General features: G+C 41.1%; 1 protein-coding gene across 1 annotated transcript in view; it reads right to left on the reverse strand.

The window, feature by feature from the left end:
- The window catches only part of LOC137198838 (CUB and sushi domain-containing protein 3-like), a 381075-nt gene extending 372550 nt beyond the window's left edge, over positions 1–8525 (reverse strand). Inside the window, exon 1 of the mRNA XM_067612808.1 lies at positions 8067–8525. Coding sequence (XP_067468909.1) covers positions 8067–8316 — 250 coding nt within the window. The 5' untranslated portion in view covers positions 8317–8525. The remainder of the gene's footprint in view (positions 1–8066) is intronic.
- Positions 8526–15001: the final 6476 nt, after the last annotated feature.

Raw genomic sequence — 15001 nt, forward strand, 5'->3', positions numbered from 1 at the left:
TAATTGAGAAACACCGCTAATTTTCCCAATTTAATCAGAACCTTGTTTAATATTTGGACTGTCAGTGAAGAAATACACTAGAGACACATTAAAATATACATTGTAGACTTAAAATAATTTCCTTACAGTTAGCCCATTGCAGTGCTATTGTAATAATGGCTCCTGCAGGAAGCCACCATGTCTTTGTATTCAATTATGATAAATTATGATTATACTTATTATATCTCACGACACCATTCTGTAAATGCACATTTGCACTAGACCTTGGAGGAAAACAGCAATTGTATATAAAAAGCTGTTATGGATCCACAGGGCCCAGGAACAGCTGGAACTGCAAACTGGAGTGCATTCTGGCTTTATTCCATTTTCTGTGGAAAATTATCACTTCTTGCAATTTAACAGCCTGTTGATAACAGAGCCAGCTCATTGTGTGCAAGCTGACATTTCTGAAATCATATAGCAGGCAAACACAAATCTAAAATACATGAGTAGCTTTGGCTCTCTAGCAATCTAAAAACACACCATTTGGGTGGCAATCTTTGCGACTGAATCAAATGTGCTCCCTGCTTGTTGGCTAAGAGATGAAACGCACATGACAGATTAACAGAGTGGTACCCTGTGAGTAGCCACCTATTACAATCGACACGTGCAACAAATTCACTAAGGATAGCAGATGGAGGGAGAGGGGAGAGGAGAAGAGGACACGTAAGACTAATTGAGGATAGAAAAGAAGGAAAGAAAGAAAGGAGAGGAAGGGGGGAAGAGGAGAGACGACAGATGTGGAAATAAAGAAGGCTGGTCATTACACATTCACCATGGGTTGATGTTGGTAGGAGGAGGATGGAGAAGGAAAGACTTTGTGATTAGGGTTGGAGGATGGATGGAGAAAAAAAAAACAACTGAGGATAGAGCAGTAAAATATCAAGAATATGAATATATACACCAAAACACACACTTGCTCACTACTTTACAGAGGAGTTCAGCAGATGTAGTAACAATAGTAACAAAGCACAATACAGAAGATTTCTGGGCAATGAAAACATAAAAGAGAGCACAAATTAAATAGAAAACAGAGCAGGGTGAGAACTCTTTCTCACAGTACAATGCCCTCTAATGTTGGAAAATATCAAAAGCTTCAGATTCATTAAAAAAATATGAACCAACACACTCAAACTTGCTGTTAGGGTTAGGGGCAACCATTATCCCAAGAAAATTTACATTTATATGCAACTATTTTGCATCAGGAAAATAAGCTTTGGGGGCAAATTAATGCTGCCCAGATTATTATCAAGATCATAATGAAAATACCCAGTAAATGTTCACTGCCAACACATTTTGCACACACTGTATGTTCATACTTTATGTAATGGTGTACATTTATCAATTAATCAATCATTCAATCTTTATTTATATAGCACATTTCATGCAATTGCTGCAGCAAAAGACAATCCGACAAAAACAAAAGCAAACAAACAGAGGTGAGCAAAGGCACAAAATAGCTAAAACAACAAATAAAAGAATGAAGTATCAATAGATGAATAACACAACAAATGACGAGGCACCTCAAGTAAAGCCAGGCTAAAAAGATATGTATTAAGGTTTCTTTTAAAAATGTCCACAGAGGTAGAGTCCCTCAGGTCCTCAGGAAGACTGTTCTAGAGACCAGGGCCACAGTGGCTAAAAGCTGTCTCCCCATGCATTTTTGTTGAAATCCTTGGGATGACAAGGCCAGCTGCAGAGGATCTAAGGGACTTGCTAAGTACATATCTAAGAAGCATGTGTGAGAAATACACTGTTGCCAGGCCATTCAGTGATTTAAAAACTAGTAAGAAAATCTTAAAATCAATTCTAAAACTAATAGTCAAACAATACAATGACTATAAAATATGTGTTATATGTGCTCTCTGTCTGGTCTCCATCAGTACTCTGGCTGCTGCTTTCTGAACATGTTGTAGGCGGCTAACAGCTTTCTTAGGTAGACCAAACAAGAGAGCTAGAGGTTTTAAAAGCATGTATTCGTTTTTCTGTGTCAGTCTGACAGAGAAATGTTCCAACTTTAGCAATGTTTCTAAGATAATAAAAGGACACTTTGGTGACATTTCTTATGTGAGCTTCAAAACTGATGTCAGAATCAAAGATAAGAGGCTTTTAACCTGATCTGAGGTTTCTGACCTGGTCCTTGGTATGTAGGGCTGATGACTAAAGGTGCATAGACAGTTGCTCTCTCTGGGCTTTTGCCCCACATATTATGATTTCTGTCTTGTCTTGACTCAGCTGTAGAAAGTTGTATGACATCCACACATCTATGTCATATACACATTGCACTTGCAACCTATCAATGGGGCTAAAATCATCTGGAGATACAGAAATGTATAGTTGGGTGTCATCTGCGTAGCTATGAAACTAAACTTTATGCCTTCTGATGACATCGCCAAATGGTAGCATATCGAGGCTAAAATAACCTTGGCTGGAATAACCTTGGGGGACCCCACAGATTATGTCTGTTTTCTCTGAGGAGTAGTCACTCGGAAACAAAAAACTCCCAGCCAGTAAAATATGATCTAAGCCAACTTAGAAGCCACCACTTTAACCAATGCAGTCTCTGTGCTGTGGTGGGCTCTGAAACCTGATTGAAAGGTCTCAAAGATATTGTTGTTTTTAATGTATTTCCGTGTTCAAGAACAACTTTTTCTAAAATCTTACCTGAGAAAGGGAGGTTTGATATGGGTCAGTAGTTACTAAGAACTGAGGAATTTAAATTATCTAAATGACTTTTTGAGAAGTGGTCTAATCATGGCAGTCTTTAATGCATCTAGGAAGGTGCCTGTAAACAAAGAGTGGTCTACAATACTTAACAATTCCTCCGGCAGGCAGTAAAAACAGTTTTTAAAAACAAGCCGGTACGTAGAGGATTCTAACTCAGTATGTAAATGTATGTTCATATTGAACATATGTGCAATATGTTCACTGTCAATTATGGTTCTTTGATATCCTTGCTCATGGCAAAAGCGGTTAGGTTACAATTACAGAACTAAAAACAATTCAATTAAGGTTCAGGAAAATTTTGGTTAAACATGTAAAATGTCATTGCCAAGTTGAAGTATGACACAGAGTACAATCCTTAATATGAACCTTACATTTCCCTGTGCTATGTGAATGTCACACAACTTCTGGCATTGGTATTAAATTAGATGAGGAAAGAAGAGGAGAGGAGAGGAGAGGAGGGGAGAGCGTAACGGGGTGAAAAAACAAGTAATTACAAATTCACTGTACAGAGTTTGGAAATGGCAAAATGGTAAATGGCAGCATTTATATAGTGCTTTTATCCAAAGCGCTTTACAATGTTTCTGCTGCTCACTAAACCCATTTACTCACACACTCACACTCATACACTGATGGCGGCAAGCTGCCACGCAGGGTGCTGGCGCAACCATTGGGAGCAATTTGGGCTTCAGTATTTTGCCCAAGGACACTTCGACATGCGGACAGGAGGAGTCGGGGATTGAGCCACCGACCTTCTGATTAGTTCGACGACTTGCTCTACCTCCTGAGCCACAGCCGCCCCAATGGATGAGAGGATTAGGTGAATGAAAGTCAAGAGGGACAGATGAAGAGAGGACAGAGGTGAGAATGAAACAACAGTACATAATTGATAAAATAAGTATATGCATAAAAACACAAAAACACAAAAGCGGAGAGTGAGGTAGGGATAAAAGAATAAAGATGCATGAGAGGACAGAGGTGAGAGGCTGTTAATATTAATGCCCAGGGATGAATGTGGGTGAAATTCCAAATGTTAAAACCCCCAACCACACACACACACACACACGACTGCCTTACTCTCTCCCAATTTCTTTTTTCTCAGTCTCGCCTCCCCTCATCATGCCCCCTTCTCTCTCTCTCTCTCCCTCAGTAAGTCACAAGTATTTATATGATCAAGAGGCTGACTGTGCGACAGACACATCTCCCTCCCTGAGAAACCAACCATAAGCCACAGGATTAAATGTGTGGCAGAAAGTCTTGCGCTAATGTTCAGCGTGACAGTGCTCGTCTGCCTCAGTGTGTGTGTAGCAGTGTACTAACAGAGTAAATGTGTGCACACATGTAACAGAGAAAGACAAAAAGATGCTGTGTTTGTCCGTGCTGGAATCATTATTTGCCTCCAAGCTCACCAGTAACCCATAGTATTCATGGTACGTAGAATATCAATCGATAACTGACAGTCGAAAATTATTACCAAAATACTAAACCGGGTAAATGATTAGCAGTGGCATGCTAATGGACAACATCAATCAATGACTTATAATCAGCATCAGAGCACTACACTGCACCAATCAATCTCTGATATCCAGTGATGGGTTATAAAACCTGGTTGGAGGACCATTCCACTGCGCCTGACAGCCTGTTCAATTTAACACTGATGACCAGCATTAAATTACTAGACGCTACCAAGGGATGACTGATAAATTTCAATTTAGCCATGTTGCAAGAACAAAGCACTACATTTCCATGGCTTGTCAATATAAATTAAATTAGCTATTTTTAGCCTTCTGGGTTAATTGCTTGGTCACATGCTGAAAACTAGCCATCAGTAGAACCAGTTGCGATTCCTCACCCCACCAATGACCAGAAATAGATTACCCGGCTGTCTAATATATAATTAGTGCTAGATGATTGATTTGTGTTTTGATTGAGTGCTGGTGAAATCTATGCTGTCAGTAAAAATCTGAGATGAGGTTAATCTCATGGATGGTGTTAAAAAGAGGCTCAAATATGTTGCAAAGGTGCAGGTTGTGAGGTTGGACACAGATCTCGTTTTGATTCTTACAAGGTGAATGTATCCCAGAATACATTTAGGTCTGGGACACGATGAAAAATGTGTGTGGGTTTTTGTTTTTTTGTTTTTTTCTTGCATGCATGTGCACATGTGCAATTTAGTATGTTTGGTGAGTAAATTAAGCCTCCGGAGCCACGGGACAAATCTGACAGACAAGAGGAGAGGGGGAGCCGAGAAGGAGATGAGAGCAGAGAAGAAGTGCTGAGCAGAGGAGAGGAAAACAGAGGAGCAGGAGACAGGGGAGGGAAGAGAGGAGAGGTAGAGTTAAGCTGAGGGGAGCAGCGAGGAGGACGAGGAAGAGAGGAGAACAGATGAAACAGAGGGGATCAGGGGAGAAAAGAGCAGAGGACAAGTACTGCAATTTTTCAGCATCTGTTGTAGAGGGAAACTTTATATGAGGTGAAAGTTCAACATTGTGCATTTTTTAAAATCATTCAAGGCATTCAAAAATGTAGAAAAGGAGTAAGACTTCCACAATTACCTGTCAGATATACAGACAGGGTCCAAAGGAGTGCTTAAACTTTTCATCAGCCCTCTCCATGAACAATCTCTTGTCCTCATTTTAATACAAAACCACTTTGTGTAAGACAGACTCCTCAATTAAAACACAGTATTGCTTTATGATGGCAGATGCTACTACTGTACTTTGGAACTAACACTGTATCTTTGAGTCAAATGTGTTAAGCAAGTTGAGAAATTAGCATTTTTGACCACCGGCTAGAGCAGCGTGTGAATCCATTAACACCTTTTTCATTATTTTACCAGCTAGATTGTTTTTTAGAATGGAATTGCAGGTCCATACAATGATTGGTTACCTGCCAATGGCCAGTAGAGTAGACTAATTTACCAGCCACAGCCAAAATTTAACAGCATTTGGCTGTTGGCTGGTTTTAATTTTCCAGCCTCCTTTTAAAGCCTTAGTCCCCAAAATGTCAGTATAGATCAAGGGGACATTTAATTACACATTTATTTCCATTTTTGTTCAGCCTCGATTCTTTTTATTTGCTTGCTTGCTTGGCCAACTTCTATATCAATGACATTTTATTAGTCTTCATTGCTATTTACATATAACTAAAACCGCTCCTCGGCCAGCTTTGAATAAACCACACTTATGCCATGAGGAGTTTAAAAATATCTGATACCATGAGGTCTCTCACAGACAGACAGCCATGAGGAGATCAGTGCCAGGATGTGTGTCCCAAAGGGCTTAAAATGAGATCTTTTGTGCCTGAAGGAATGCCACCTGTCTTGTCTTTGTTCGTTCAACACCCTAAAAATCACAATCTCTCATCCGTCCATCAAATAAAACCATGAAAAAAAAACTTTCGAAATAGGCTGCAGATTCCTGATTTTTTTTTTTAGAGAGAAACTACAGTCCTGCGGTCAGTGATGGTGCAAAGCCAAGTGTCTAGACATTCCCTGTGCCGATTTGTTTAATCACTATAGAAATCCATAGTATTTCTGCTCAGTCAGCCTACACACGATCTCCCTACACCGGAGGATCATGCAGACTTTACATTGACAATGACAAATGGTTCTTAAAGTCTGGCTTTTTTGAGTTTTCCTCTCTGTTCTTGTACAATTTCCAATCTCAGTCTCCCCCTTTCTACTCGCAAACCTATAGTTTTTGCAGGTTTTCTGACAAAATCAGCCAGGCTATGTGTTATCAAAAGCTCATAGACCTTGGTGTGTGTTTATAGAGACCCGGTCCTGTTTCTGTACGTGTCTCTAAACTTGTTTCCTCTCTTTCTGTCACTCACTCTCTCTCTCTCTGCCTCTTTCCTGCCTTACCTCTTTATAAGCCCATTTCCACCCGTCCAATTTCCCTTCTCTCATCCTCTTTCTTTTTCCCTCTTCTATACTCCATCCTCCTCTCTCTTCCTTGTCTCAAGATGCAGTGATCAATGGTCAGTTAGTTTCGAATGCCACAGAAGCCTCATCTGACAAAGCACTGGGTGTGTTTGCAAGAGTGTATATGTGCATGTATGTGTGCGTGTAAGTGTGTTTTTGTGAATGTGCAAGTTCATACAGCATTTCTGAACAGGATCATAAAGAGAAACTAAAAATGGAAAGTAGAGGAAGAGCAAGATACAGACAGGCAGAGAAAGCGGGAGAGAGAGCGTGCTATACTGTGAATATTTTAACATTTTATTTCACTCAAGAAAGGAGACAGGGGGAGAAAGACAGGGACAAGAGGGAGGGAGGGGGAGAGAGAGAGAGAGAGGGAAGGGGGTGACAAGGACAGAAAGTGTGTGTGTGTGTGAGAGAGAGAGAGAGAGAGAGAGAGAGAGAGAGAGAGAGAGAGAGAAGAAGGGGGAGACACCACCATTATATAACATCTTTTGACTGAAATACAGTAGAAAATTAATAAATGGGCATAGGGGAAGAAATTTGGTGAAGAAAATGCTGTGTAAGGCTTGGGCCTCATCACTATAAACAACTCACGTTCACACACACATGCACGCACCCACACACACTCAGCAGACATACACTCTCCCGCACACACTTTGGTATAAGCAGCTCACGTTCGCTGCCACAGCCCAAGAGCTACCGCAAGAATATTTATTGGCTACCGGCTCAATGGCTGTATTGAAGAGAAGGATGGGGAGAGAGGGAGAGAGGGAGAGAGGAGGAGAGAGAGAGAGAGAGAGAGAGAGAGAGAGAGAGAGAGAGAGAGAGCGCAAACTGAAGCAAGCAGAAAAATAAGGAAAGAGGGAAAGAGGCTGTTGCCGGTTCTATTCCTCTCTACCTCTTTCCCTTCATCCTCCCTGTAAGCCAATTTCTATTTCTCCGCTTTCCTCCGCATCACACCATACATACTCCATGCACGCACCTCGCGCGCCCACACGCACACCTCTCCTCTCACTCACACACATGCACAGACACCTCACAGACATCCTCACGCGCACGCAGACACCCTCTCTCACACACACACATACCAACTCTCCTCTTTTTACACGTACCCTAACACGCACAGAGGAAGCAGCATCTTTCTTTTGACTGCAGTAAAAAAAAAAAAACAAAAAAAAAAAACTCAGCAACCAGTCTCACCCAATCCGTGACTGTGCGCGCGTGGGTGAGAGTGTTTATGTCACTGCGTGTGAGTGCGCTTGTGTAACTGTGTGTGTGTGTGTGTGTGTGTGCGTGCGCTTGTGTGTGTGTGTGTGTGTGTGTGTGTGTGTGTGTGTGTGTGTGTGTGTGTGTACGTGCGCGTGTCGCATCCCCTTACCTTGCGCGCGCGAGGAGAGCGAGCAGAGAACGAGACTCCACAGAAAACAGCGCATCACCGTCATTCCTCCGTCCGTCATCCCCTCGTTCATCCCTCTCATCCTCCTCTTCGTCGTCCCCCTTGTCATCCTCCTCTTTGCCGACGAGGGGTGCGCGAGACAGCGTTCCGTGCCGCTATTAGTAATATTATTAGCATCAATACATCTTCCGCGAGCCGAGCGCGAGCCCTCTAAGCTCTCACCGGGCCGCATGCTGCTTCACATCCAGAAAACGGAGGGAGAGAGGGAGAGAGAGAGAAGGGGGGAGGGAGGAGGAGGAGAGGAGGGGGGACGCGTGCGTTTTCTTTGCCTCCTCCTTCTAACATAGACTAGATAAATCCTTCATGTCCGAAAAAATGATTTCAGTCAACATCCACAGAGTGAAAAGCACAGAAACACAAGGGGAGAAGGGACGGGCGCACAGGTTGTCTCTGTTTTTAAATCCACTCTCCACTGGGTTTTAGCGATGCTTGTCGTCAATATCTCTCTATTCCGTCCCGTTCCCGTGCAAAAGAGTGATAGAGAGGGAGGTAGAGCTTCAAATCCACACTTCCTCCGATCTGCATTCCCTCTTCATTCTGAAATATCCCTCTTTCTATACAGACTCTCTGGCTTTTCCCCCTCCTTATATGTCTCTCCTTTCGTGCCGTTTTGCACAGTATGTGTCTCCTGTCCTCCGCTTCTCTCTTTAAAAAAAACCCTCTTCTCTGTTTCTGTTCCCCTGGTATTTCAAAAATTGACAGGGGATATCTTTTCTGTATTTCTTTTTTTTCCCCCCGGCCGGATACCCTTCCTCTCCTCCGTCTCGTCTCGTGCGTCTGTCCAATCTTCCTCTTCTTTTCCTCCTCTTCTCCTCCTTTTCTCTCAACGGCGAGGAAAATTTAGCATCTTTATCCCCTGAAAGAAGAGAAATTAATCACTCTCTCGTCACTCTTTCATTCATTTGACTTCTTTTTTTCAAATAAGCTGCATCACCACCAGTCATTCTTTTTAATTTCCTTACCAAACAAGCCAAACCAGCCTGCTGTGCTGTGTAGAAACAGTCCTCTTTTAGTTCTCTCTGGAAGTCCGACGAGGAAAGATAAATGACAATCCTTCTTGTTGTCAGAAACCAGAGGAGACGTGTATCATCCCCTCTGCTTGGTGTATTGGTTCAGGTCTTTCCTCCCGGTGGAGCGGCTGGTGCGTCTCTTCCTTCTCCCCGCCGGTACAGAGATGCTGCCTTCAAGTACTCCTCGTAAGCTCCCGCTTCTATTCACGTGCTTTTGGTCGGAAATAATAGCCTAAAATGGACCCCCTGTAAAAACTAGGTTATTGTTTGGGTGGATGTTGGTTTATTTTGAACATCAAGCTAAGCAGAGGATACTCTGTGCCATTGCAGCTATTTGGAAAGGACAAAATGCATGGGCGTCCACTGGCACTGAGGAGTGGGCTGCCAAAACTTTACCAAAGGAAGTCCAAATTTGTTCAAAACAAAGAGGGAATGATTTAAAGTCAGAAATCAAGTCTAAAAAAAAAGAAAAACCACACAAGGAGAATACTTCCTTTCTGTAAGATAATGCGGTGAGCTATATGTCCAATGATCAATCACATAGACCAACCAATAATGGCTTGCCAGTCATCTCTTATTGCTCCATTTGTCTTCTGAAATTAAGTCAATACAAGGAAGAGTTTGGAATTTGGTGTTAAATGATAGACACTGACACTTGAGCATAACTATTTGTCCTGTGAATAGACACTCCAGAGTTCTTGGCGGCATCTAATTGATTTTTTAGCCAATACTTGTGTACGTTTAGCAGCAATTCACAATTAAATTCAAAACACAATCCAACTGATCAGCGTTTTAAAGGACCAGTGCATAAGATTTAGTGGCATCTAGTGGAATGGACTTGGCAGAAATGGAATATAACATTCATAAGTATGTTTTAATTGGTGCATAATTGGTCCCATTAAAATAAGAATTGTTGTGTTTTTGTTACCTTAGAATGAGCCCTTTATAACTACATAGGGAGCAGGTCCTCTTTCACAGAGGCCGCCATGTCGCACCATCATGTTTATACAGTAGCCCAGAATGGACAAATCAGATACTGGCGCTGCAGAGGGCCTTTTGAGTTTTTCATGAGTTTAGAAGCCACCATAGGTTCTCCTACATGCTTGGAAGGTGAGATGGAGGGGTATTCAGTTGGTTGCAATCTGCAACCTCACCGCTAGATGCCGCTAAATCTTACACACTGGTCCTTTAACTTTGATATTAATGCAGTCACATGGGCAAAAAATTGCAAAGGCATTATGTCAACATAGGATGATTACCATATTTATAATTTGTACAACATTCCAAATAATTACAAACCAGTTGATTCATTACTCATACCAATGAATATACAATGAATAATTATGCATAATAATTATCATATTGTTGAAACAGCTCATCTATGCTCACTGAGCTTTAAATGTCACATCTTGGCAACTCCATATATCCAAGAAATTTCTTGGATTGACATTGTTAGGTTTTTTGCCGTCATCTCTATAGCTAGTCATAAAAAAATCTCATACGAAGAATGCATTAGAGCCTGCGTTCAGTTACAACTCAGTGGATAAGGGAAGGGAAGCAGTAAAGAAACCTATATTCTCTGTCACCTCAAACTCAAATATCACATATTTCAGTTTCATGGAAAGCAATATGATGATAAAAGTGTTGTAATTTGCTTGTTTCCTTTTTTTTATCAGTCAAAGCTTCACTTTTTTGTCACAAAAATACTGAGGAAAAGAATTAAATTGCGTATAGATTTTCAAGTAAAAAAGAGAAAATGGTAAAGTAGCTTTCAAGTCAATAACAACGAGAACTCAAAGTGCTGCTGCACACTTAATATGCTACACAAGACGACAAGACTGGGAAATAGTCATAACGGGAAACTAGAGTTTGCCAGCTTACATTTTCATGGTGTAAGGTGAGCGGGATTTAATATTTGTGGAATTCTTTCTCAGAACAGCAGAGCTTCCATAAGAGGAGACAGAAATGGGATCGTTGACATTAGTTCTTGCACAATGAACAAAGAAATTTGATGTGGAGGTTTGATTCTGAGACTCTCTAAGCTTGTTTTAACTACTGAATCAAGTGTCTGGGTATCTGTTTTTCCACATACATCTATTTTTTATTTACCTTCAGAGGAAGCCATCGCATCAGAACCCATCTCCGACCATCCGTTTCTTGCTGCATGGCATGTGGTTTTCTCCAAGGTTATGAATGGACCGTGTTCAGACTTGAGATGATGGTGAGTCCTTGATCTTGAAGCCATATGATTTAGAGAGCTGAAAGTTTAGTGGGCATAGTTTTTGAATAATCCAACCCAGTTGATTGGTAGAAAGGGTGAGTTTTAATTACTCTGGCTGATTATTGTATCACTGAGATTATAATGATAGTAAATACCTGAATGAATATCAGCATCAAAAACAATTAAAATCAACCTGAATGCCAGTGTCAAGTTTGACTTTTCTTTGTTCATTTTTCTGTCAGTCAAGCTTTTATTTGGTTTCTGTATCTTCCATCTTCATAGTCTCATGTTATGTTGTCATCTTTTTGAGAGCCAATTGTTATTACATTTAATAAAATTAAAGTCATTTCCAGCCTGAGACATGCACAGAAATAAATAATCTTTGAAACAGTACAGTTTGAAACAGTATTTATATATTGATTGAATTTGATAAAAATTAAAATGAAAAAATATCACCATAAATAATATCAATATGATATAAGTTTAAATAAGTCAAATGTTCTGAAAGGAGGCTTTCAGAATGAGCCTCGTCACAAAGGGAAATTTCCAAACTTCTTTTGGGAAACCAGTCATGTTACTGGTCAATTTCACTCCCAAATCTTAATCATTGTGTTCAATCAGTGTCACTGCTCTTGGTTTCTTGATCATTCATTCTCAGTCTGAGTGCATCATCAGTCTGATCTAAAGTGTTTGTGTGTGTGTATGTGTGTGTGTGCACGTGTGTGCTGAAAGATCGTGGGGGCAATGTATGCGTACTGTGCTGAAATCAGTTTAGGGAATTTCTGTAAGGCGGTGAAATATCCTCACAGGTGTAGCTAGATAAATGTGCCTGTGTGAGGGTTAATGAGAATAAGTGTGGGAGAGAGTGAGTGTTTGTGTGCTTGAATGTGTGTGTGTGTGTGTGTGTGTGTGTGTGTGTGTGTGTGTGTGTGTGTGTGTGTGTGTGTGTGTGTGTATGCTCCCACACGTTCCCTCAAAGCACTCTTCTGCCATCTACAGGCACCTTCTCTCTGTCTCCCTCCTCCTCCTCTTCTCTCTCTCTCTCTCTCTCTCTTTCCTGCCCCCCCCATCATAAACCCCGGCGTTAATCATTTTGGGATCATCTAAACATTCATCGTACGGCTGCTGCATGCATACTGTAACCACTGTATATATGCACATACCTAACTGCATATGTGTCTCGAAGCCTCTGTGCAGATTTGTGGGTCCTACAGTGGCTGTGCATCTGTGTGTTCTTGCTTTCAGAAATCAATAAGCCATGTGTGAGGTCCATGTCCTGAGAGAGAGAGACACACTGGAGGAGAAAGAACAAGGGAGGAGAGTGGAGGGAAAAGGGGAGCTGAAGAGGAGAGGAGAGGAGGGGTGTGAGGTAGGAGATATACAAGGGTGTGAAGAAGCAGGAGGGAAGAATATAGGATAAGACAAGGAGAGGGACCCGAGAGAGAAGGGAGGGCGCAAACAGGAGAAGCAAGGCAATTAAACAAGAGGAGTGAAGCAAAAGAGAGGAATAAAAAAGAGAAACAGAAAAGAGGGAGAAAGATGTTGAAAGTTGTAATGGGAAAAAAGGAGAAAAGAGTGAAAGGATGGTAGAGGGAGGGATGGAGAAAAGAGGGTGAAGGGAAAATGTTCAAAAGCATTCAGGTTGGAGAATTCTAGATATGGAGCGAAGGGAAAGAGTTTGTGTCCAAAAAAATGCAATGAATATGTATGTGTGAGACAGAGAAAGAGAGAAAGAGAGAGAGGGAGGAGAAAGAGACATGAGGAGAGAAAATAAGAAGGAATGAGATGGTCGGGCTTGTATAGAGCTGGAGAGACTTGCATTAGTAATCTACTTTCCTCAATGGCTCTTTGCAGTTACCCCCAAAAAGTAGACATACTGAACAGGCAGATGTAATGTATTCCAGCATGTCTTAGAAACCCAGGAAACTAAGGTTCACATTACATACTTTACATATGGTTCTGTATATTAAGCCTTATCCGGAGCAGCTTATATATTGCAAGCAGGTAGCGGCGTCAGTGTCTTGTTCAAAGTAATGCTGTTGACAGAAGTGAACTTGTCAACTTGTCCTTGTTTATCCCTATTTTAAACCTCTGCAGAGTGTTACCCTTGTTTCAACCTACATATATGATCTTTATTTTATCAAAAGCCTATTTATTTGTATCCATTACTGCGCAAATGCTCTGATCCCAGCAATCAGTGTTGTTTATATGATTTGAGATGACACATCCCGTCTCTTTGGATCTTGAAGCTGACGGCTGAGTTTAAATCCTTATTGTTGTAATAGTGAAGGGAACAATGAAACAAGCCAAATCTTTAAACAACCTTTTTACACAGATTACGCTTGTATTGTGTTTGTCATGTCTTAGAGTTCTCCTGAAGCGAGAGAGCACAGTGCAGCAGGCAAAGCTTAAAGGGAATTCATTACTGACGTGCATGAAAGAGCAGCTCTGTCCTTCTGTTTCCATAAAATGACAATCGTATTTTCAGGCAGAAATAAAACATTTCCTTTGTATAAAAAAAGCTAACAGAGACATTAGAAATATGAGTTTAATAATATTTTATCACTAACATTTCACATTGTCAGGTGCAGTTTCTTTCAGATTTGTCAAAATTTTGGTTGGATTATATAATCATGAGCTGCTGATTCGCAATTTGAGAGTGATTTTACTTGTTGGATCTCTGTATAATATTGCCTTGCTTTATATATTTAACCAGTTAAACTTGGAGTAAAGATTGAAACAAAACGTGTTATTAGACATAGTCGAAAGGCCAAAGTTTTCTTAGAGAGAGCTGAGACATCATTCAAATGGGGATAACAGCATGCACACATTTTGGGACAGTCTCCCCTGGAAGGCATTCACACTAGTTTGCGCATACGAAAATTGACAAAAGTTGCGTGAAGATAGTAAAATAGGGCTTGAGAGAGGTGTTTAAATCCAGCCATCTCTCTCCTCCACACACCTGGCCAATCCCTCAGTAAAGTAGGAGTAATTTTTGGATTATTGGTTTTGGTAGCAGACACAGTAATCTCAATTTCGATGTCAGGTAGGTAAGGGGGAAGGTAGTTCCCGATACTGTTTGACCATCCAACAAGCACTTCACTCCTTAAGGCTGAAAGCCCGTTCAACTATGATTTGTCAAACACCATTGTCCATTTTCAGAATGTTAGTTGTCCTTTTAACTCAAAAATATTATACACACTGGAAAAACAATGAATGACACAGGGTCACCTCCCTAATGAAAAAAAATCCGCTTGCATTCTCATGCCTGCTCAAAAAATTTCTCTATTCCTCTTCTTAATTTATCCACCCTCCAAACTGACAAGTAAGCCATAGTTAAAAAAAAAATGGCCATTAAGCAGACACTCAGGTAGTTGATTTTATGTACTGCTTAATGCTAAAATGCCACTGAGTGACAGGATGCTTAACTCATGTCAAATATCAAGCATATTTGCTACGGACAAGATTCCCTCCAGATGCAGTAGCACTGCTCAGGAACAGTGGGGCATTGACCTTCTCACAGCAGGGTACTGACAGGAACCTGCCAGATGTGTATTCTGACTATTTGACTTAAGTCCATCAGGGACTGGCATAAACCGGTCGAAGCTGTAAATGAGCAAGCGGCT

This window comes from Thunnus thynnus, chromosome 15 (genome assembly GCF_963924715.1).
Source record: "Thunnus thynnus chromosome 15, fThuThy2.1, whole genome shotgun sequence".
Taxonomy (NCBI): domain Eukaryota; kingdom Metazoa; phylum Chordata; class Actinopteri; order Scombriformes; family Scombridae; genus Thunnus; species Thunnus thynnus.